Consider the following 22,646-nt stretch of genomic DNA (forward strand, 5'->3'; position numbering starts at 1 on the left):
TGGGCTGCTGTGGACAGTGGGTCAAGAAGACATGGCAGCATGTAGAGTACTGGTAAGGAAATCCCCCGGGTAGTCAAGAAGCCAGGCCAGTCTACTCACAGGATCCTGTGAAACTAGAAATGGAGACAAGGATTACACTGTCAGGGAGTGTATCATGTGGCAGGGCACAGAGCAGAAATTGTGAGGTGTATGTGGATAGGTTTTGTCACAGCTGGAAAGTGTTACAGCTGCTTAACTACACAGCTCAGGTTTCTTGTTGTGAAGTGTCTCCAGCTTGACATTATCACAGCGCTATCTCATGGGAATACTTTATGAACATGGTACATAAGGCTGGCATTTGAGATAGATGACATACCGTGCAGGGGAAGCAAGTCTATTGAAATTGTTTGGGTCTTGAAAAATTTCTGGATATTCACCCTTGAGAGCTTAGAATAACAGGAGATCGCAGAGATGATGGGTAGGGTCTGAAAGACGAGGTGGGGAGAGGACAAGTGCTACAAGCATGCGCCAAGGGCTCCTGCCACCTCCTCACCCCTTCTACTGCTTGTGGGGGGTTATACCCCAGTTTTCCAAAGCAGCCAGGATCGTATGATCATGTTTCCTATCTGTTCCGGGTAATCACACAGAAGAATGGAGATCTTAAAGATACTAATTTCCTGCAACTGTTGTGAGCAGTCTGTGGTTTGGAGACCACGTGTGACCCCAAAGTTCAGCTCTGTGGCCTTGCAGCCACACACCGGTTTGGTTTAGCTAATTGGGCCAGCGGTTCAGTGTCCGAGCGCTGAGGGCAAGGCAGCAGGCATCTGCCTTTGGACGAGAATTTCCTCCTCCAGTCAATAGGTCAAATAAAGCGAGATAGGTGAAGTAGGGGCGGCAAAAGGTGTTGCAGTGGAAGGAAATTAGGAGAAAGTCAATAATGCCTTTCGACCAGCAACATTTCAGTTGTTGCAGTTCAGTTGCAGTTTCATGAATATGAGTTCTCTTCCATTCTTAATGCAAAGGACTGTTCAGTACTGAATCCAGTAAACCTCCAGGTCTATCTAACAAGAAAATTAAGTATATAGCTTAAAAAAGAGCAATGTAAGTGCAGGTGACATTTGTCTGGTTTTGTTCACATTCCTCCTCTGTCTGTAGCTGAGGTTTCTCTGTGTTTCACATTATTTGCAGGTGTGTTTGTGCATGAGAGAAGGGGAGACTGCTGAACTGAAAATGCTGGAGAGCAAAGTCCTCTCAGCATCCAGAGAACCTATTGCCGCTGCAATACCAAATACATGGTGGCTCCAGGAGGGAGCAGTGCGTTGCATATGGAGTAACAGAAATTAATCTCAGTGGCCAGTCAGTCTTCTAGCTTTCTTCTAAAGCTGCCTCTGAAGCTGTCCGTTTCAAGCAAGGGTCTGATCTGGGGACATCTGATAGCCTTTTATCTGCCAAGGGCTGCTGAACCCTCAGAGGATGCTAATCCAAGGCTACTCTCCCCAAGTACAAAGACAAACATCTTTGTTTTCCTCTGAAACTCTACTGCAAGCAGCCCCTCTCTGTGCAAGTCGTGGCATTTTCTTCAGAAATGCTTGGGGCTACCTCTCATGGCTGCTTGAAGTCATTGCGTACAGTGCCGTCAGTCGGTACACTATTTTCAGACCAAACAGTGGCGATATAAAATGCATTCCTGTTGGGCAGACTAAAACCATTAAGGAGAGGAAAGGACTCAATTTGGGATATAAAATCCCAGACGGTAGTCTGACGGGGCCTTTAAGTTCTGGAGGGGAATGAAGCAAGCAGGTGTTTTCTATCACATGCCCTGGGGGAAGAAGGCTTACGTGGCCACTCACTGCATGTGCTTTTCCCTCGTAACTCCTGCAGCTGGTTGTTGATATCAACCAGATACATCAGAGAGGGGGAATTCTGCATGATATTTAGTTCCCACAAAAAACAGGCAATGAGATAGAGGAGGGAGACCTGTCTGAGGGTGGAATGGGTGCTAGGAATTCACCTTTTCTAAAGTACCAGAGTATTCACATGTGAGAGAACCTGATAAATAACTTTACCTGTGAAAAAAGCCTAGGTTGGAGCTTGCACTTCTTATTTTCATGCCAGAAAGTCTGCATGGGAGGGAAACCTGGACAACGGGAGAAATGTCATACTGAGCTCTAATCACGCAGATATCAGTGGGGAGTATGCATCTGCAAAATACCCATCCTGGAAGAAGTTTGGGGACCACGGAATAGAAAAGGGAAGGGGCAGAGTTAAAGATATAGTGCCTCCCATTGACCACATCCGGGCGGTTTTCAAAGGTCCTACTTATAAGAGTTGGAATGGCAATTTAAATGCTTCCCTTGGCCAATGGCTGAATTCCTCAAACTGAGTAGCCCACATGCTGCTGGCAAAACACTCTGCAGCAGATTATGGGTGTATGTGGCAATAACATTCGGTTGCACAGGCATTTGGTTGCACAAAAGATACATATCCTTACTGACTCAGGTTTTGTTAGTTCTGGCTTTCACAAAATTATGTGTGCTTTCTTGTGGCATTTTATCCGTGATGTGTGCTGTTCATGGAGGTGCAGCGTTAAATGTCATGCCTTGCAAATGTACCGCTCTGGCTGGGAAAGAGCTGTTATGTCGGCAACCTGCCCTACTTAAACGGCTCTCTTGTTTGCTCAAGGTTTTTTGTATAGTGTTCTTCTAAACGATCCTGGTTTTCAGTGCAGAAGTTTGTTAAATGTGATAGATGTTAATATAAGTGATTCAATCATAGTTTATACTACGCCTTTGCAGCTAGGATTCTTAGCGTGTTTTCCTGGCAGCCCGGCAGCCAAAGCAACAGCAGAAGCAAGGTCCTCTGCTTTCATCCGTACAGAGTGCTACCCCTCTAATTAATGATCTGGAGCAATATGCAACCAGTTTTCGTTCAGCTGCTTGGCCTCCAGGATGGTCTGGAGCTGGCAGGGATGTACAGGACACTGAGTCATTAAAGGATTTAGTTACCCTTCTTGTACATCAACTTCCATATTGTAATTCTTGCTTCTGAATAGCAACCTCCAGCCAAAGTCCACGGAGTACATTGATTTTGTTGCAGACGTTGAAGTGAGTTTCGTCCGTTAGGGCTAGTTCTGGTCCAGCAGGACTTCTGCCCTTACGGTGTCGGGTCAGTGACCCGTGGTGGCTCTGTGCCAGGCAGTGGCAAGGGTCGATTTTAGCGTCATTAAAGCGCCATGCCATGCGCTTATCTCTGCTCATCGTGCCTGAGCACACCCAGTCCTGTGTCTGTGATGCAGTGCCAGGGGCCTCTTCTGTTCAAGCCAGGTCTTGTTTCGGGGGCAGGTTTCAGCCTCTTTGGAGAAACAAGTCCTGCTTTTCTGTGTTTCGGCAGCTTTAGCGTTCGGGGAGATCTGACAACTCATTGATGATGCTTTTGTGAACTGACCCTACAGCAAGCAAAGGGAACCGGTTTGTGCTTAGTGCACTGTAGCATGTTTCAGAGCAGATCAAAACCTCTCCCGGCAGCCCGTGTTTGCACAGCTGCCACGCTCAGAAAAGTTATCCCAGAGTCTTTGGTTGCCCGGTTCAATTTGCCCCTCTAAGTCCTGGGTGGCAATTTGATCATTAACTTATATGTTAAAGTATTGCTCAAGTGCAACGTTTCCTCCATGCACTTATTTTGCTGACACCTCTGTAAAAGCACATGAGCAGAATCACAGACCTGTGATTTTGCCTGGTTACTTGTGCATTGAGCCTTGCCGCAGGATTAATCACTCTTCGTGTTTTATTTCTCCTGAAATTTCCCTGATTCCTCCCTCCAGGTGTGTTTTCCACTCCTTTGCCCCCTGGATTCCAGCATGTTTTGGACTTTGTTGGAGAAGAGTCCTGAGTTAATTTGTTAAAGTATGAGTCTCTCTTTGTTTGTGTTTTTATTTCTAGACATCTTCCTTCTATCTAGTGGTCTCGGAATAGCCCTGAAAAAGAACTTTGCAGTAATCGCCCGAGATGGCACCTTCCCATCATTTCACAGATGGGATTTGTGGGGACATGGTGGCATGCGGGAAAATGAGAGCGGCACGTGGGATTTGTCTGTGAGGAGAGAGGGCATCTGGGCAAAGGGCAAGCGTGAGAAAGGGCAGGTTGAAAGGGTTGTAAAGCACATTTCCTTAGCTGGATGTTTCCTTGCCAGCGACGATTTATGTCATCTAATTTGCTTTAACCAAGCCTGGGTCTTGATGTTTCGATTTGGGGCATTTTTTTCCTTTTTTTTCTTTTTGGTAACAATTCATGTTGAGAATTTGAGTCCTTCTGATCTAAGACGTTGCCACCACAGTCACTATGTGCTGTGCCATCCCTCTCCGTGGTACGGTGTAATGTGGCACCATCACACAGTGCAAAAACAATGAGAAGTCGCTTTGCTCGGAGTTAATCCGGGGCTGGTTTGTTATCTCTAGTAGCCGATGGGATGTGCAACGGATGAGTGATGGTCATCTGGGACTGCCTCAGATTGCAGCGGTGGAGAGGAGCATCTGGAGAGGGAGGACCGCAGGAGGCAAAAGGCTACGGAGAAGTGGGATTAAGATGCCCTCACCCTGGGGGGAAGGAGAGGGATGGGAATAACACGGCATGTTGATTAGAGTAATACCGCAGGGCTTGGGAGATCTGACGTCTAGGCTTCCTCTTCTCCTGTGATCACAGAAAACCCTTATAGCTCCCCCCGCGTGCCGGTTCCCCCTCTGCAAAAGGAGAGCAGCACCTTAAAAAAACCCTGCATCCCAGCAGGTCTTGAGGAGATGAGAGGAGCTGGTGTTTCTGCGAGGAGGGATCAGCAGTGGTATGGTACGCACACGCATTTCGAGGCTTAGCAGCCTCAATCCCCTGAACCTTTGAGATTCACTGTGTGCTTTGAGCGGGGGATAAAAGCGGAGCTAATTAAGCCGTTCCCAAATCCCTGCTGATCCGTGGCCATCAAGGACCTGCGACTGCGCAGGGCAGGAGGCACAACGCGCGTTCGGCTGTTCCTCGAGCAGCCGGTGCCGGAGAGCCGCGCCGAGGGGAGCCGGACGCTCGCTGCCTCCCACCAAACTTCTCGACACCAGCCCGGTGTCCATAACACGCCACATCGCCCAAACTCTGGGGTATTTTTCTGATCAGCGTTGTTCAGCCATGAAGAAGGTTTAATTATTTCTGTAGTGGAGTTTTGGGCAATTCCTCTTGCAGGGTTTAAAGTAAAGAAAGGCGGGCAGGGATTTCTGCAGATGGAGGAGACGTGCAGGGGGAGAAGCGGCGGTGGTTGCTGCTGCCTGCAGTGACCTCTGCTGGGCGGCACGGGCCTGGTTTATTTAAGCTTTGTCGACCAAACCTGCAACTTGATCTAAACCATAGGTTTCCACTCAAGCTGTTTCAATTTTTTTTTATTTTGGATGCCATTTTCCTTTAAATAGCTTACCAGTCAAGATGCAACGTGAGTCTTGCAATACAGAAACGTTGCACGGACCAAACGGCTTGACTTCAGAAGTGAGATGTGCATTTGGGTAGGGCTAATAAACACGGGGCAGTGCCAAGGTGAAAGCCCTTCTGGTCTTCAGGAGCCTGGAGCAAAGCGGAGAAAATGCCTGCTGGCCTCGGCAGCGAGCGTGGTTCTCCCCAGCGGTTGTGCTGACCGGGGCGGCTGCCGGGTCTCTGCTGCACGCAGGCAGCGCCTCCAAAGGGGACCCTCCATCCCTGGTGGGGTTGGCTCCTTCATACTTTGGGGGTTTTAAATGCAAACAAGGCATGCTTCCAGCGTGACAGTGAGGGTGAGATGAGCATGGTCACTCGTGATGAGTTACTGCCTCCTCGGTCGTTTCGCTGGGAGAAGGGAGGCTCGGGGGTGCTCCTGCTCTGCTATAGTCCTTTGAGTCTGGGAGTGAGATGGGGCTTTTCATTTAGTCTCCAAATCTCACTTTAAAAATGTGAAAAAAACCATCCGTGTCTTGTATAAAGACAAACGGGTGGTCTATTGCGTTCCTATTGTCCATGTGAAGAACTTGATTTGTGATGCAGTCTACCCAGAAATTTTACTAAAATATGATGGAATTCTCCAGATATTTATGAGAGCTAAGAGTCTACTCACATGTGTGTTGCTCTACCTTCCTGTAGCCTATTATATTCAGACTCACTTACTGTTGATGTTAAATTTCCTGTGTGTTAAGGTCCTTATGCGAATGCAGCTTTTGATGAGTGATTATGGGCCTAAATTCAGGTCAGTCATAATCTTTCCAGTGAATTCAGAGGGAATTGGGTTAGCCTGCGTTCTTACGGGAAAGATGCTGCTGGGAGCAGAGGACCTTCCACTTTCCATATCTTCACAGAGAGGCGAGGGTGCCTACAACTGCCAAGTATGAGGCCCTGACATACAATTAAGTGTCTTAATTAGCTTGAACCTTGAAGCTTTTAGGGAGTTTGGCATTTGCTGATAAATGCACTGTGTTTTCTTTCTGAATAGGTCCATATGTTCTTTAATCAGTCAGCAGCATCTACTTAGTGTCTCCTGCATCTTTCTTGCTTTGAAACGATTGGCTGCAATTGGTGTAATGCATCCTCTGCCCCTTGGAGTTGTACTGGTCACCCCTATAAAGTTTGCACAAGTTAAATGTGTGCTTCAGAAATGGGTCGTAACTTTTTAAGCAGCGAATTTGGGGAGGCATTGCTCTGAGTAGGTAACAGGATGCGTGTTTATACAGATGATTCTTCTCTTAAGAATAATCTTCTCTCTGCCACCGTGCCCTGCGTCTGTCACACCCTTGCACCCTGTTTTGCTCCTGCTCTGCGAACTCAACCGTCTTCATCCATCTGACACAGGAACTGTAGACTGCGAATGCCCCAAATATGTAAGCATTAAACATTTTGGCCTCAGAGCAGGTTGAAGGAATTTTTTTGCTAGTAATTACAGTATTCTGGACTACTCATGACTGTTTACTTCAGTTAGGATTGTATTTTATAGTGTTGAATAAAAGTACTGACAAGTAGTGTCTAACCAAAAAAAGCTTTCTGTTTTGCAGCCACTTTAAAAAATCATCATTTCCTCTTTTACTTACCTTGCTTGTTCTTTTTCAGGATCAAGCATGAAAATATAGTTGCCCTGGAAGACATATATGAGAGTCCGAACCATTTATATCTGGTCATGCAATTGTAAGTACTGAAGCTAATTAAGCTTTATTGTCAAAATTGTCAACTGTTCTTGTTCTGTTCTTTAACCAAAAAGATAGGCTGTGTGAGAGGAATTTGTCCTCTTTGCTGCGGTCTGCAAAATCCCTGGCAGGTGGGTAGGATGAGGCTTCAGGTGTGGTGGGTCAGATTGCCATAGGCTTTGTGAAATTTGGGACTGATGTGTTGTGTGAATAGTCTCAAAAATTTAATCAGAGTAAAGAGATTTAGGTAAGGGAGTCGAAACAGGCCCTAGCTGTATGGAAGTGCCACAGCTCACTTTTCTGTGATGCAAAAAAGGTTAGATTTTTTTTCCCCTTCTCTCTTTCACTGTCCTTTTTCAATCTGTCTGACATAAAAGACAGAAAACCCACCCATTAAGTGAAATCTGGCAAATATCTGGTATGATGCAGTGGTGGTGAATTTACAAGAAAGTTTCGTCCTCATCTGGACATGGTGCGGAAGGCTGGCAGCAGAGTCAAATAGAGTTTAAGCTTTTACATGAGCATCCCTTTGGCACAACCAGAGCCCTTCTTCTTCCTCCCTTCTCCCCTCTGAGCCCACCAGGGAAGAGCAGGGTGCTGTCACGTGTGGGATGTGCTCTGGGTGACCCAACACTCTCATCACATCGCTGAAAGGTCACCTAGCAGGATGGACAGAAGTGCCAGGCGAGTGCTCATCCTGCTTTTCTTCCTTTTTGAAATCAATTAACAAACATGAGTTGAAGATAACAGTTCCTCTTACCTTCTTGGTTCTCTCCCTCTTTCAATGACGAGATCACCCGGACCAAGAGCAGAGCAGACAGGCAGGGCAGAGGGATGAAGCACAGCTGTGAAGAAGCAGAGGTGCCATAGGGCAGCCTCGAGCATCTGTTACAGGCAGCTCTGAATTAAAACCCCATGGGAAGCCTGAGCTCTTGGGTGGCTATGCAAGTCCCTGGTTTGCTGGTAGCATCCAGGCATGGAAGTGGTATTAGTCACTGTCCTGCTGGGATTTAGGGAAGAACAGTGCCCTGCGCATTTTTCATCTGTTTTGGTAGTCCTAAATTCTGCCTGAAGTGCTGCAAAAGAACTTAAACAGGAATGCCAGGGTTATACAAATTCAAAAAAAAACAGGTGAATTGTATGAAGTATCAATTTTGCGACCAGCTGATTTACAAATACCTGCTTTTGTTTAACCTCTTCAGAAAGAAAAAATCAAGATTATTCCTATTTATTATTAACTTGTATAATGTGGAACAGTCCTAGCTTTTCTAAATTTCTGATGTCCAGCTCACTGCATTATCTGAAATGTAGGTCTGCCATCATAGATGCTGCTGAATATTTATCAGTATAAATTTCTACTTGCTCACAATTCAACACTTACTGGCAAATTATCCTTTCTGTTATAGTTGCTTTTGTACACCCAGCCCATTGATTTTTCAAGAGTCAAGCATTTAGCCGTTATAAATGGACTCAGCTTCACTGAAGCCGGCGGTGGTGAGAAGCCCCGGCAAAGGTGGTTGCTGTGAACCCGTGTGCAGCTGGGGATGCAGCTCTGAGTGCTTACGGGGTGGACCAAGATGTCATGCTTACCCATGCATTGAATTGCACCTGCTGCTCAGGCTGATCCTTTTTATCATTCCCGTTAGAAGAGACAGGAAAATTCTTCGGAAACTACGGGGTCATTTTATTAGACCATGGGTGCACAAATGCGATGAGGCTGCAGCACCGTAACAAATTACCGCCCATCCAGGGAGCCGGCACGACAAACTCGGTGTATGTACATGCTCTTAATCTGCCTCAGCTATGGTGTAAAACACATGAGCTTAAGCTTATTTTCCTAAAGTAATTCGACGGCGTGCCAAGCCCACCTCATTGCTGCAAATCAGACAAGGCCACGTGGTCCTTTGCGTAGGGTATGCCAGGGAATAATCTTTCCCCCACACTCTCTTGGAAGAGCATCACATTATCCCAAGGCGGAAGGGAGGAGATGGCCAGGTGCTCATCCTGGTGACCATGAACTTTGCATCAAGGATAGTGCAACCCCTGCACTGCATTTGCCTTCTGAGTTTGCATCAACGTTTGGGAGTCGGGTCTGCAACTCCACAAAGTTGAGAAGACTCAAAATTGATTCGGCACATCTCGCTGTTTCCATCTGCGAGAATAATCTCTGGTTTCCTAGGTAACATCAACTTGTTGCTACAATAGCTCAGGAGCGCTGCATGGCGTGTAGCTTATTTGTTTACATCACTGCCCTATTTATTATTAGATTCCTTGTGGGTTTTTTAGCTTCTGATTTTTGTGTGTTTTCTCTCTTCTCAAGAGTAACCTGCATTTAAAAGTGGGGTTTGATATGAATTAGAAGTGCTTATGATCAAGCATGGTCCAGGAAATAGCATTTAAATAAAAGGAATAAGAGGTAATATTTGGGCTCTTCGTGAAAATAAAGGTTAGTATCATGGGCATGGCAAATCTTAAATTTGTTTGCCATTCTCCTTTGACTCATTGCTTCCTAAATGGGTATTAACTAATGTTTGCCAAAGGGGATCTTTTGTTGCATGGGCAGCATTTTCACTGTTAGCCATTAGGACACTCCTTGCAATTTTGTGGAAAATCCACGTTGCGATCCCTGGGCATCTCACAGCTCACTGTGCCTAAGGCTTTTGGAAGTACCCCCTCAGGTACATCTGCTTTTGCTTTTGCATACTTACTGGCAGGCCAGCTTAAAGGATAAATATTACGTCTTGGTTTGGTATATCAAAGATATCGGTAAGCACAGGTGGCAGTGTCTATCTAGGAGTTTTAGGAGGGGAAGCTGAGAAGGTGGTTGTCCGTATCTACTTGACAATTTATTCCTGCAAGTCCCGCTGGAAGCTCTTCCCAGGGTTAGGCAGCTGCTGGTGAATCTTGGCATGTTCGTGTGCAAGTGTGACCTCTTGCTTTGGTTTCAGCCCCTTATTTTTATGTACATTTTATGAGTGATCATAAAACTGTTTAAACCGCCACAATCCTCTTGATTGGAGGTAGACCACAAGTCCAGTTCGGAGATCTCCAAATTTGACAGTTCAGAATTGTGTGTGCTCTCTCAAAGTATCAGCCTGTTTCTTAGAAATGCTGAGCCATTTTATCTTCTTTTATTTTTTCCAAAATATAGGGTATTTCAACGCAGTGACTTTAGGTTTGGCAAGGTTATGCACAACTCCAAGCGGTCTTTTGAGGGGAGGTATTGCTCAGCTTTCATACGAGGTGGAGATACCAGCACAGCTGCAGAGCAAAATATGGATATAGGATAGTTACTGCCTCTCCTAGGGTGATTCAGCTAAAATTTTACAGACACTATAGAAAAGCACAGTAGAGCACTTAGGTTGAATTTTATCATATTTCCATTATAATGATGTGCTTTCAAGCCAAGAAACCCACTGCTCCGTTCCTAGTGTTGATTTCATGCCGTAACATTAAGAGCTGCACAGCCAGTGACCTGCTGAGAATGAAGACAAACATTAAAATGCTCAGAAGGTTTCATTCCTTTCGGATGCTGAGTGAGACTTCCCCACAGGAGGGCAGGGGAAAATAAAGTACTTTCAGAAATGAAAGTTTTATTGAGCTATGTCTTGGTATGATAGTAAACTTTGCTAGTGAGTAAGTGGAGGATTTTTGGTTGCTGATGTTCTGTGCAGTAGTTTGGGGCCACGTTAGTAGGATTCACCATACGCTCCCTCTCTTCCAAGCTATCTGCATTATTTATTCTTGCTGGTATAATCGTGATAACCCTGATAACCAGATACTAATATTTCACCAATATAAGCCGCATCTTTGGATACTGATAACTCTTTTTCTGCATGCTGGAAAATCATGCTTAAAAACGGATTTTCGTAAACATGTATTTTCTAAGTAGTGCAGGACCGTTTACAAATGCTGTTTCCGCGTATGCTGGCTGTGCAGGGCAGAACGGGTTCTTGAAGGTAGACTCTTACTTCACCCGTATTGTTCACCTGCGTTGAAGCGTGAAGCGGCGAAGTCTGATCTCCTGTAGATTTGAGCCCAAAGGGCGTTAGTCCCAGACCTGTGCACACATTCCCCTACGCTCCTCCGTGCATCGGCTGAGACGTGTTGCTTACTCACTGCTTTGGAGTTGTGTGCTTTGCCTCTCAGAGCAGATATGGGGCCAAGTTAAAAATCAATGCAAATATTAATTGCATTGTTCTCCTTTATTCAGCCACTGGGTTTTCTTAAACATGTAGGAACTTCATATCCTTGATATCACTACTCTTCTGTCAACTTTGGTTGAAGTTAGCCTGATGTGTCAGAAGTTACTTGGGACTGACACACAGGGGTGGATGGTCAGTGTGACCATGTGTGCCTCGCTTCCCTTGGAAAACAGGCTAAAAATAGGTCTAAAAGATACCTCCAAAGGTTATGGGATTCATCTGTCTGTCCCCGAACAGGATATACTGCCTGACTCAGCCCATCAGCCATAGCAGCTGTCTTTCCAACCTGTTCCTAGAAATCTCCAGCGACTGAGATTTCCTGTGCTCCCCGGCAGGCCACACCAGTGCTTCATGTTCTTTTTGGTAGAGAGCACTTCCTAACAACTAAACCATCCAGGCTGCAGTTTAAACCTGCTGTCTTTCTCTAGTTCGTCCTGAAGGTAATGAGACTGTTCAAAGAGGTAAGGGTTACCAGCTCAGGCCCGGTAAAACATGTGCCTAGGTGAGTAATGATCTGACTTAAACACCCTCCTCTGAGTTTCTCTGCACATTTTCTTCCTGTTGAAAGTAGCGCCATGTCCAGAGCAACACCCTCTCCGGTTAACATCAGGGGCTCTAAGAGCATGGTCCAGTGAAGAGCTGCAGAGTTGGAGCCAAGTTTTGAGACCATTCAGAAGCACATGGGGGTGTTCATTAGGGCTGGAGCCTTTGAGCTGCGAAGAAAGGGAGGTGTATGAGCCAGGGCCCGGTCCTGAGATCTTCAGCATCTGCTCAAAAGAGAGTGAAAGAGCTACCACCAATGTGGTATAGCTTTCTACCTCTTTGGGGGGCTCTGCTGCCAAGAGTGGGTCTGGTCCTCTCTGGAGGAGGGCTGTTTTACCCAGATCCTGTCAGTTTGTGTTTCTGATTCTCCAAGGAAACTGGAGTGTCTGCCCTAGATGAGGTCATCTGAGGCTTGGACATCTCTGCTCAGAGCAAGCTCCCTGTCTTTGAGGGTTAGCCGACCTTGAAATGGTTCTCTCTACCTTTCCAAATAAACCAGATCTATGTGCCCTTCCCCAGAGAAAAAACGGCAGGGGCCTAGAACAGCAAAACTGAGCCTAATACCCTGACCTTTGGGAGTTTTCCAGTTTGGCGTCTTAACTATACTTAATTATTGGGATTTGCATCACAGCAAAGCCGAGATGACGGGGGCTCCTTCCTGGTGGGTGTAAGACTCACGCACAAAAAGGAGGTTCCTGCCCATAAAACTTACAGGCTCCGAGTTTTCACTGCCGTGTTTCTGCTGTTTATCAGCTTTCCTGCGCCACACACGGGCTTATTATAATCTTACAAGGGCTTGGGCGAGCAACTGAAGCAGGCATGTACCTGCCTGCAGTAAAATCTACGGAAGTTTTTGTTGTTATTGGAAGCCATACCAACTGCCATCCTGCCTTTCGCCTGCATATTCTGAATAGAAGTGAACGAGAGGTAGAGAGCAAAGCACCGAGCAGTCATTAAGTGCTGAATTGCTTTTGTTTTTTCAACGCCCGATGCACGAGTGCGCTCCAGGAGCAGCGGAGCATGGACTGCATTTGAAAGTGACATTTAAATTAAAATATTCAGCCTCCAAGAAAAACAACACACAATTGAGGGAAGTGCCTCGTTTGCCAGTTTCCTTAAGAAGTCTAGCAAGGACACACTATGTTATGAAACAGCAACACGCACGCCAAGCAGCTATCACATCAGGCTGCTAATTAAAGCAAAACACAGATCTGCTGCAGCACATTTCTTATACGCAATGTACTCATATACTTGTTTTCCATGCCTGTGAAGCATTATGCAAAAGACAGAAGGAAATATCCCACCATTCACAGCAGGATTTATGTGAACAATTAAAGCAAGTCGAATTCTTTAACAGCAGAAAATACTTATTTCCGCGCGTCCAAGAGAAGCTCCTCAGCATTGCCTTTTTCTGTGGACGGCATGTATATTGTCATTATTACTAATAATATTAATGGTAGCAGAAAGAACAACACTAAGTATGGGCAACACGGAAGCTGATGACTCCAAGACAGGGCATTTGGTAGTTGGTTCATCCACAGTACAGGACAGGTCAGCTGCACCTCCGTAGGCTCTGGCCTCCTTTATTTCGGACACTTCTGACTCTGGCAAGGCGTCTCAAGGGGGCCAAGCAGAATTAGTGCCCGGCACCCATCGAAAGTGCATAGAGTCTACGTTGAAAGCCTTGGATCCCATGCTTCCAGCACCTCAGCATGCTGCATGGAAATAAGGTGTGTGATAGATTTACGCAGCAGTCTGTGCTCTTAGGGTTTGTTGGCAAGAGCACTTTGCTGCAAGGACAGGGGAAGGCCTGCTTCCAATTTCTGATCAAGCAAATATTCATGAATTTTATGTTAATCAGTCACTGGATAAATTGTGCACTTTTTTTTCAGAGCAGGTCCAGTCTTAACATTTTAGGCAAAATGAAGCAGCTTTAAGTTAAGCATCCTCGGCACCCTGTCTCTCATCATAGCTCACTGCAAAGACCCCAGTGCTTGCTAGGAAGACTGGTGTATCTCAATCTCTCCTGGGCAGAGGAGGGAAAATGAAAGCTTTCCTCTTACTTCCTAGCTAAGGGAGCTAGGCAACCCGAGGCTACCATTTCTTAGAGGCCAGGTCTGTTAAGTGTGCTCTGAAGCAGCACGTACAAAGGACTGGCAAGTATCCTTGCTGGGCTTCCAGCCAAGCTGCTCAGCACCAGGAAAGCTAATGCACATGTCGGCATGCCAAGAAAGGGACTCCCAGGGGCCAAAGGACCTTTGCTTGGGCATGGGTACCAGCTGAGCAGAGACGTAGAGGCTCTGGTTAGGCAAGACTTCATTTCCTCACAGCTTGTGCAGATGAAGCATCAGTGATTTGTGAAGAGCAACCTCTGGAAGTCCGCAGTGGAGTGAGAAATGGCTCTAGCTATGCCCTGCGGTTGAAAGAAGGCTTTTGCTGCTTCTAGAGACAAGAGTAGGTTTGGAGTTTTTTGAACTGGGGGGAGGTTGCTATACAAGGCACAGTTCTCCAGACGGATCCAGCTGGTGAATGTGGAAAATGAAGTGGGACAGGAGCAACAAGGTTGAGAATGTGTAACACGACTAGGAGCATCAGACAGTGATGTGGGAGAAGTGCTCAGAAAAATGACTCCTGGGTGTGTCATAGCCTTTGACGTGGACATATTGCAGAAGTGGGCCCAAACTGCAAACCTTTACCAAACTTTGAAATCTCCTTCATCGTTTGGCCGTGCAAGCAATACAGGTTTGGTTTTCAACTTGTGTCAACCAGTATTAATGCAGTTGGAGCATGGTCTATCAGTAAAGGTTAAAAAAGGGGTATTGTTAAAAAACCTGTGCCTTATCCAAGTCTTCAAAGGCATATTGATTGAGCAACACAGCTGAAATCCCATCTTGAGATGGCCTTCTTAAAGGGCTAAGGAAGTTAATCTCACTGTAGCTCAGTATTTCTCACTAGAGCTTTGTCAGCCACTGACCAGATAATAAACTGATCCCTGGCATCACAGCCCTGGGAAATGGGGAGTAGTTATTAATCCAGGATCAGTTTCATGTCCTTTTGTTTTGGCAAGAAAAATTATTTCATCAGTTAAGTTATGCTGCTAAGTGCTCAATATGAAGGGATATCTCTCCTTTTCCTTGTCAGTGGTTGAGGGGCTTTAAGCGGACTAGGAGAGATTAAAGTCAGGGTAGGGATCAGGGCATGGGCAGATATTTTGGTAACAGTTTAATAGACCACAGAGCAATTTCCAGGATGACGTTTAGACACCTATAATTGTGTGGATTGTGTATGATCCCGAAAAGTGTGGTATGTACTCATCAGATAGCCCCAGCTGCTCTTAGCTCTTTGGTCTTGCTTGCATCCAGCTCTGCCAGGACCACTCTGAGGGCAGGAGCTCCAAACTCCTTTTGCCCCTGATAGCTGTCAGGCAAGTTGTCTGAAGGGAGACTCTTCAGCGGGAGCAGTTTAAGTCGAGAAGGGCCAAGGTGGTGCTCCCGAATGCCTATCCAGCTGAAATGACATATAGGGCCAAATTCATCCATGGACTGTAGCAGACATTGCTGTGTTATGGAGCTCTCCCAGGCTCTGTCCCCCATGTTGCTCATCACTGTGGGTCTTAGTCCTTGTGTGACCCTAAGGACTTGTCTTCAGTGTCATATCTTAACCCTGCTTCTGAGGGCCACCATGTGCTGCTTTGAACCCTAACAATGTCAGTGCTGCACTTTTTGTAGCTCCTACTCCCCATGCCCCCTCCAAACACAGCACCTTCTCCTGGAAAAGGCACTGAACAATGGCCATATTGCTTCCTTGTGCTGTTTAGTGTCTAAGGACTTCAGTCCTTGCTAGGAGCAGGCCATTTTAGAGTCCAGGTACATCAGTCCAGCCGTTCTACAGGGATACAAGAATTGTGAGAGTCTGCCTCATCTTGGGGCATATAAAGGACTTTCTTGTGATGGTTTGCCAAACCGCTTATAGGCAGTCACCTTCAAGAGCCATGGACAAATGTCAGTGTCTGTGCTGCTAAGCTTGCACTCATTATCATCAGCTTAGTCTGAAGTGTCCCATATGGACTGTGACATAGTAGCAAGGCAACACTGTGAAATTTTGGATTTTGAGTCAAGGAGCTATGCTAGATCTGAGGGGGATTGATCTTTTTCTCTGTAGCCTTGTGAATAAAGAGATAATGGAGAAACATTTCCGCATTTTCATTGAACAGACAGTATTATAATGTTGTTTGCTTTTGCAGAAATGTTAACAGTTTAGATGAAAATGGATTTTTTCTTTTGGGTATCTACTATTGCAAAGCTGCTGTTGTCAATAAAGAAAACAAGGTTTGATCAGAACTCTGAATAAAACTCGTTTAGACATATGATTCGTAAAAGTTACAGAAAGACTTGGGGGGCTCGTAAATCAGATAAACATAGGTGATTATTTTACTGTACTGATAGGAATGAAACCTGTGTCCAGAGAACAGCCAAACAGGGGCACCGCAAACCTTCATTGACTCAACATCCAGCCTTCAGCAAGGGCCAATACCAAATTCGTAGTGCAAGACTATGTGACTTGATTTTCATTTTTACTGCAGTACCAAAATTTTGACAGAATTGCCTTGAATTTCTCTCTCTAGCCCACCAGCCGTTCCCATGCCAAGCTCCTAATTGGAGCTCCCTGTCGTAGCTGGTACGGGGGCGTACGTGCTGGTATTGTACAGCTTGGTCACTGCTTGGAGGCAGGAGTGTGATTCATGGGGCAGCAATATATATCTGCCAGCAATCCTATATAATATCACAGCTTCCCTAAAAGCAGGAATGAGACCTTCCTCCCTGAACAGCAGGCACCTGGCAATTTAGGGCCCTAGCAATTTTTGCTCCGTTTTGTTGGCTTTGGATAATCGTCTCATTCCTTTTCATGCCTTGCCCACAAGTTTCATTGCTGGTTACTCGATATTCACGTAGGAACTGAATTAGTCTTCTGCATTTAGTTCTGCTTCTCTCTGTACCTGGCAATTTGCACGGTGGTACACTTAACTGCCTGCACTAAAATCAATTAAATAGCTAGCATTCGCTTCAGGAGGAAGTGGCTTTGCAGCAAGATGGATAATAAATGTTAAATCTATATATGCCACAGTATGAGAATTCATTATGATATGGTAAGATCCCTCTGGGGCTCTACATAGAGGCATTTTGATTAGGTAGTTACACCCATTTAAACAGAAAAGGACTTTCAAAACAACCTGGAAAACTTTAAAGTGGCACTGAAGCAAAATGCAAAATTAAAGTTGGCATTCACGAGTCTATTCTTTTGCATGGTGACACCTTTATTAAAAGTTGTTTTTCCCTCTGAGTTTCCTTCTGGAGGAAGGTTATAAGGCCGGTGACTAGGAAGACAGTAGCAGGCTCACGAGCATTACTTGTCGGGATGTACCAGAAGGCGTCTGCATGGTTTTGTTGCAAAAAAATATGGTCCGTTTTCCAAGGGTACTCGTATCTCCATTCCGATCTCTGTTCCAGTTAATACAGTCAGGTATGTTGTTCTGTTAAAGAGTCTGCAAGTGAGTTCAGAATTGTGTTACGCTAACTTGCAGTTGGATTTTTATTATATTACCAAGAGGCTCTGCGTAAAACTTCAGAAAAAGAAGCCATTAAGCAAGATGGTGAGGTAGCATTGTCCTCCTATACAAAAGCATCTTATATTCATGTTGAAAGAGAAGATTCCTTGCTTTACATTTCATCTAGAACCTGTCCCAAAAGCTCTACATAGGGCAGAATATTTCTAAAGCCAGGGAGATTCATCTGCCTTTCTGTGGCTGGGTTTGGACCAGGATTATGTAAAACCTAGAATTTTTAATGGAAATACAGGCTCCCATTTAAACTCCTGTTTTGATTTCCTTTTGTAGTGCTGTGGTTACCTCTTCTTACAGAAACTGTTTTTTTAGAACTGCAGAAGTTTTTGTCATAGTTTTCTGCTTTAAACGCTGTCCCTGGAAAATTACACAATGGAAAAAAATGCAGATTTTTCATTTCTCAAACAGTGGTTAGACCTGCTTTAGCCAAACTTTTACTTCTTTAAGTCTTTTATAGAAAAAGAAAATATTGCTGATGATAAAGCCTTTCTTTGATGCATTTATAGAACATGTGCTCATTTGTTCTCATTCATACCACATGGTTATATTTTACCCTGTAAAGGCCATTCTTCCTAAACTGGAGGAAAAGTGTGTTCAGAGATGCAAAACCTTATGTCCTTTTTTCCCCTCTTCACTAAGACAAAAATCTCATTTGTGGCTTAGCAGTAAAAACATTTCTGTATCAGAGGACTGAAAATACGGCAGAGGAGTTTGGTGTTTATTCAGTCTGATTATTCTGGTAGTTAGTAGTATTTAACCACCCTGTAATTCTATTTTTTCTCTTGTCCCTGATTGATAATACTCTAAGGAACACTGACATCCTTGGGTGAGAGGTAGCGGAGTCTTTAAATGTCCATTTGTCCCTGCAGAAAGAATATAGCTTTCCAAGGATTTTAAGACCTGTGTAAGCGTAGAGAGAGGCTGTGCTCCGCAAGAACAGCTGTTTGAGTTCTTACATTAGAAACCAGTGAGCAAATTAATATTCATCCAGGTATTCATCGCTGGCTTGGGGTTTTTGCCATTAAAGCTCTGCCGTGAGTCTCAGGCAGCTCAAGGAAAAGGGTTCTTCCTTTGGGGGTGGTGGAGCTGAGCACCAGTCGTGAGCGCTAGTCCTGCCGTAATGCAAAATGTTAACTGGTGATACTGCACAGCAGAAGTGTAAATATGATTAAGGAAATGCTTATTGCATTGCAGTCCAGGGTCTTTTCCATCGATTAATGCTTGTTTTCCTGTAAGCGCTGGAAAGAACTGCTCCAACAAATTGCTTTGGACATTTTGCCTCTTGGGTTAGGACCTTCTCTGCCAGAAGCTTTTTAAACCTGCTTTTTTCTCAGGGAGTTTGAGAGCTACATTTGCTATTTAAAGGGTTCGCTTCATGTTTGTGCTCTCTTGCCTAGTTTTAAGGATGGCTAGGGAGATGCAGGTAAGATTTCTGTCACTCAAGACTGGACAATCCTTTAGACTATGCCAGGTGAAATGAAATATCCTTTAAAAAGCAAGCTTGCTGAGGAGAGACATTTTATCATGCATATTTATAGCACCCATTTCTCCCAGGAGCTTAACAGGGTGTTAGTTGGCATCTTTCTCATTGCTGTTGAAATGTGGCCGCTTTTGGGAGACCCACAGCAGCTCTTAGAAGCAGCATCTGGGAACGTTTTGGGGAGAGAGCGTTTCTGTGCTGTGTCGGAGCATTTGTTTTATAGTGGAGCTGGAGAGAGGAGTGCTGCCTGCTGCCTGCAAAAGCCAGGGACACGGGCTCAAGGCGGGGATACGGGCTTTACCCAGCTAAGCTGGATAGAGGTGCTTCGGAGCAGTCGCTCCTTTAATTCTGGACCCACCTGAACTGCATTAACTTGAGAAATTTGCTGGTGCGTGTGTTCAAAAGTGTAATGGAAAAGGCAATTGTTGGCATAACGGCACAGGCAGAAAAGGAAGGAGGAAAAGGAAAAATGAGTAGAACTGATGTAGCCATTGCCTGTGGATTTAGATGAAGGTGCCAGTGTCAGAGCAGCTATCCTGCCTGAATTTCCTTTTCCCTGGAGCACGCTGTTAAGTGGGATGAAGTGACAATAATTTAAGAAGCTACTACCCAGGTCTCCTGTACCGTGTGTGCTCGCAGCCTGCTCTGTTTGAGGTTATGTTCACGCAAGCACTTCTTGCACAAGATGTTTTTCTCCAGATTTCCCTAGTCACGCAGATGGCCTTACTGGTCTCCAAAGCTGCAGCAGCATCGTGTGCCAGAGACATCCTGGGAGAGGAATGTCTTGCAGTGATGCTCATCCTGTATTGTGCTGCAGGTCACATAAAGTTGGTCTGTACGTTATAATCTGTTGGAGGCCCACGATGGAGGAACATTTTATTGTTTGATTTCCTTTCCTTTTGCTTGACACCCTCGGGCATTTTCAGCACAGGTTTTCTGTAATTTTGCAACACTTGGCAAGGCAAGCGGCATAATGGTGTGCCACTAACACCACGGAGGACCGGTGCAAACACCCTTCCACGGTCAGGGAGTCAGGAAAGACTGGCTGGCTCCAAATTTCAGTCCGCCACACCATGCCCCGTCGTTGCAGCCCGCAGCCCTGCATGCGCACACGGCCACGGCGTGAGTGACAGAAGAAACAGCTCCTGTCTCAAAAGATGAGGAGGCAAGAGCAGACGCCAGACCATGTGGTACAGAGAGTAGAAGTAGACACAGTATCTCAGCGGTAGGTGCTCATTAGACTGTCGCCAATGTGCTGGGAAGGCTGAGTGTATCCTGCTGCAGGAGCTACAGCGTTCTGCTGTAGGCTAGAAAATACAGCAGTGGCGTGTGGGTGAGGGACAGGTCTCTCTATCTACGAAAAAATACTCTAACCCGTTAACCAGCTATGTGTAGCGAGAACTAGAGGCTACTTGTCTCCAGAGGCTTGCAAGGATGTTTTTGTGATTAGAGCACGCAGGTCTGAAAATCACGGTATCTGTCTTCTTTACTCTGTTATTGATTTACGCCGTGGTCTCAGATCATTTTCTCCTATCATTTCCCTTCCTCCAGAAAGGGATTATTTTCCTAATTAATTCTCGTTAAGATTAACTGGTTTGTTTCTCAAGTCAGGGCTACTCTTTGTGGAGTAAGTTATTAAAAGAAATACGAGTATTGGACTCTGGCCTCCAGCGTTGTCTGCCTAGGGAGCACTGCAGTCAATCTGAGAAGGAGTAAAAGTGAATGCACTTGCTTGCTGGGACCTGTGACTATTTTGAAGAAGATATTCAGCTATGTATCGATCCCCTCTGTTCTCTCCCCAGGTACCCCTGTGTAGTAGCTTTATCCTTCCATCCCGTCAGTGTCTGTTTGGCGATCTTTGCCCAACATAATACAGGCTACCCACTGTGGCTCACAGTATAACGTGGCCACCATCATAGCATGGATTTACTTATCCCTATAGCATAGATATATGGAAATATCAAACAGCAGAGTTATGGCATCCAGAGTTAAGTATCGACTTAAATGAAGTGAGGATTTCAGCTCCTGTATGCAGTATAGAGATAGATGCAGCTGGATGAATCAAATCAGCGGCTGAAGATAACAAAAACCGGCATCAGTTCTTACTCGGTAAGGGAGAACTGAAATGCAGGCTGGATAAAACCTGAACAGCAGTCTCCAGAATTTGAATATCAGTTTCTTTATGCTGTGGGTAGGAGGGATGAGCGATTTGGGAATCCTCAGTGTGCTCAGGTCCCCTGCAGGGCGAAAAGCAAGGGAGGAGATGCAGCTGCCCGTTTCTCTCTCCTGTTCACATGCAAAGAACTGTGTTCAGTGAGCTCAAAGTCTGCAACTTTTTTTAAGTTGGTATTTACGTAGTGCCTGAAGGGCACTGCCTGCAGTGACAGTGCCCCAAGGCGCATTAGAATAACAAGTAAGATGACTAGTACTCAACTCTGTGTCTCTAATACTTAATGGCCTTAATAGACGATCAACACGCAAAGAGGCCTTCAGATGCTTAATGGACTTAATAGACAATAAACACACTGAGAGGCTTACAGAAGAGCATCCTGGGGGCATGAGACCCTTTGACTTGAACTGGGAACCTTCAGACCCTGCTGACCCTGCAGGGAAGGTTGCCTGGGGCCAGGCTGGCTAGGGGTGCTTGGGCATCTTATCCCCACTCACTGGGAGTGAATATGAATGACCTTCTTGACCACATCTATACTAGTAAAGAAAAAAGTCTGTATTGTGTGCTATTCACTGAACTGTGTGCAGGCACCGGCTAGGAGGAGCGTAGCTGGCTCAGGCCAAAAGTTTGCTGGGGAGCATGGTTGCAACACAAGTGCATGCAGCTGCGGGCAGTGCCCTGGTCCTGTTTGGTTTACGATATAGCCATAACCTCAGGGCCTCTGCTCCCCGTTTGTGAAATCAGAATAAAGGCCCTTTATGCCACCTATGGGGTCTGTGAGGATGAGCCTATTAAACACTGATTTTTTGAGCTAGTATCATTTTAGGTATATAATTGCCTCAGACAAATAGAATAGTGTGCAAACGCCAAGGAGTTGAAAGTACAAGTGTTGGCAAAAGGAGACTGCTTAAAGGCTCGTTTGGTTTGATTTCAAAGGATTTTTCAAAATAGCTATTCTGCTCCCTCACTGCAAAAAAATGCAAAGTGTCATGAAATAGCCATTCAAAAAAGAAAAGCAACACAGTTAAAAGAACTGGTTACTCCTGGTTTGGCTTTTCAGATTTCGGAGAGGGGCACATCAGTTCATCCATTAAGCGTTGCTGCTCTGGCATTTGTGCTACTGCCCTGCAGCAAAAGCAACTGCAGCAACAGCTCCTTCATGACACCCTTTTTTTCAGCGCTTTCTGGCTCTGACACAGTTCAAACTTCAGGCTGCCCACAATCTGACCATGGACCTGAACATTGGGTTTTTAGAAGTAGCTGCAGTAGAAGAGTTATATTCTGTTACCTAATTCCCATCTAGGGATGTCCGTCCTTCCTTAGCAGGAGACATCTGCATGATGATGAGTCTCCTCCAGCTGCAGGCCGAGGAGAGCAAGAAATGGGAGAGGGAATGGGAACTAATGGCAGGAGAATGGACCCTCTGTATTCAAGCCACTCTCCATGTACTCTCAGTCATGCATGCGTCACATGGCTGT

General features: G+C 45.5%; 1 protein-coding gene across 2 annotated transcripts in view; it reads left to right on the plus strand.

Annotated features, from left to right (window-relative positions):
• Positions 1-22,646, plus strand: part of CAMK1D (calcium/calmodulin dependent protein kinase ID) — a 221,184-nt gene that overhangs the window by 122,327 nt on the left and 76,211 nt on the right. For both annotated transcript variants that reach the window (XM_026119316.2, XM_064503955.1), the window contains exon 3: positions 7,077-7,151. In XM_026119316.2, coding sequence (XP_025975101.1) covers positions 7,077-7,151 — 75 coding nt within the window. The remainder of the gene's footprint in view (positions 1-7,076; positions 7,152-22,646) is intronic.

This window comes from Dromaius novaehollandiae, chromosome 1, assembly GCF_036370855.1.
Source record: "Dromaius novaehollandiae isolate bDroNov1 chromosome 1, bDroNov1.hap1, whole genome shotgun sequence".
NCBI lineage: Eukaryota > Metazoa > Chordata > Aves > Casuariiformes > Dromaiidae > Dromaius > Dromaius novaehollandiae.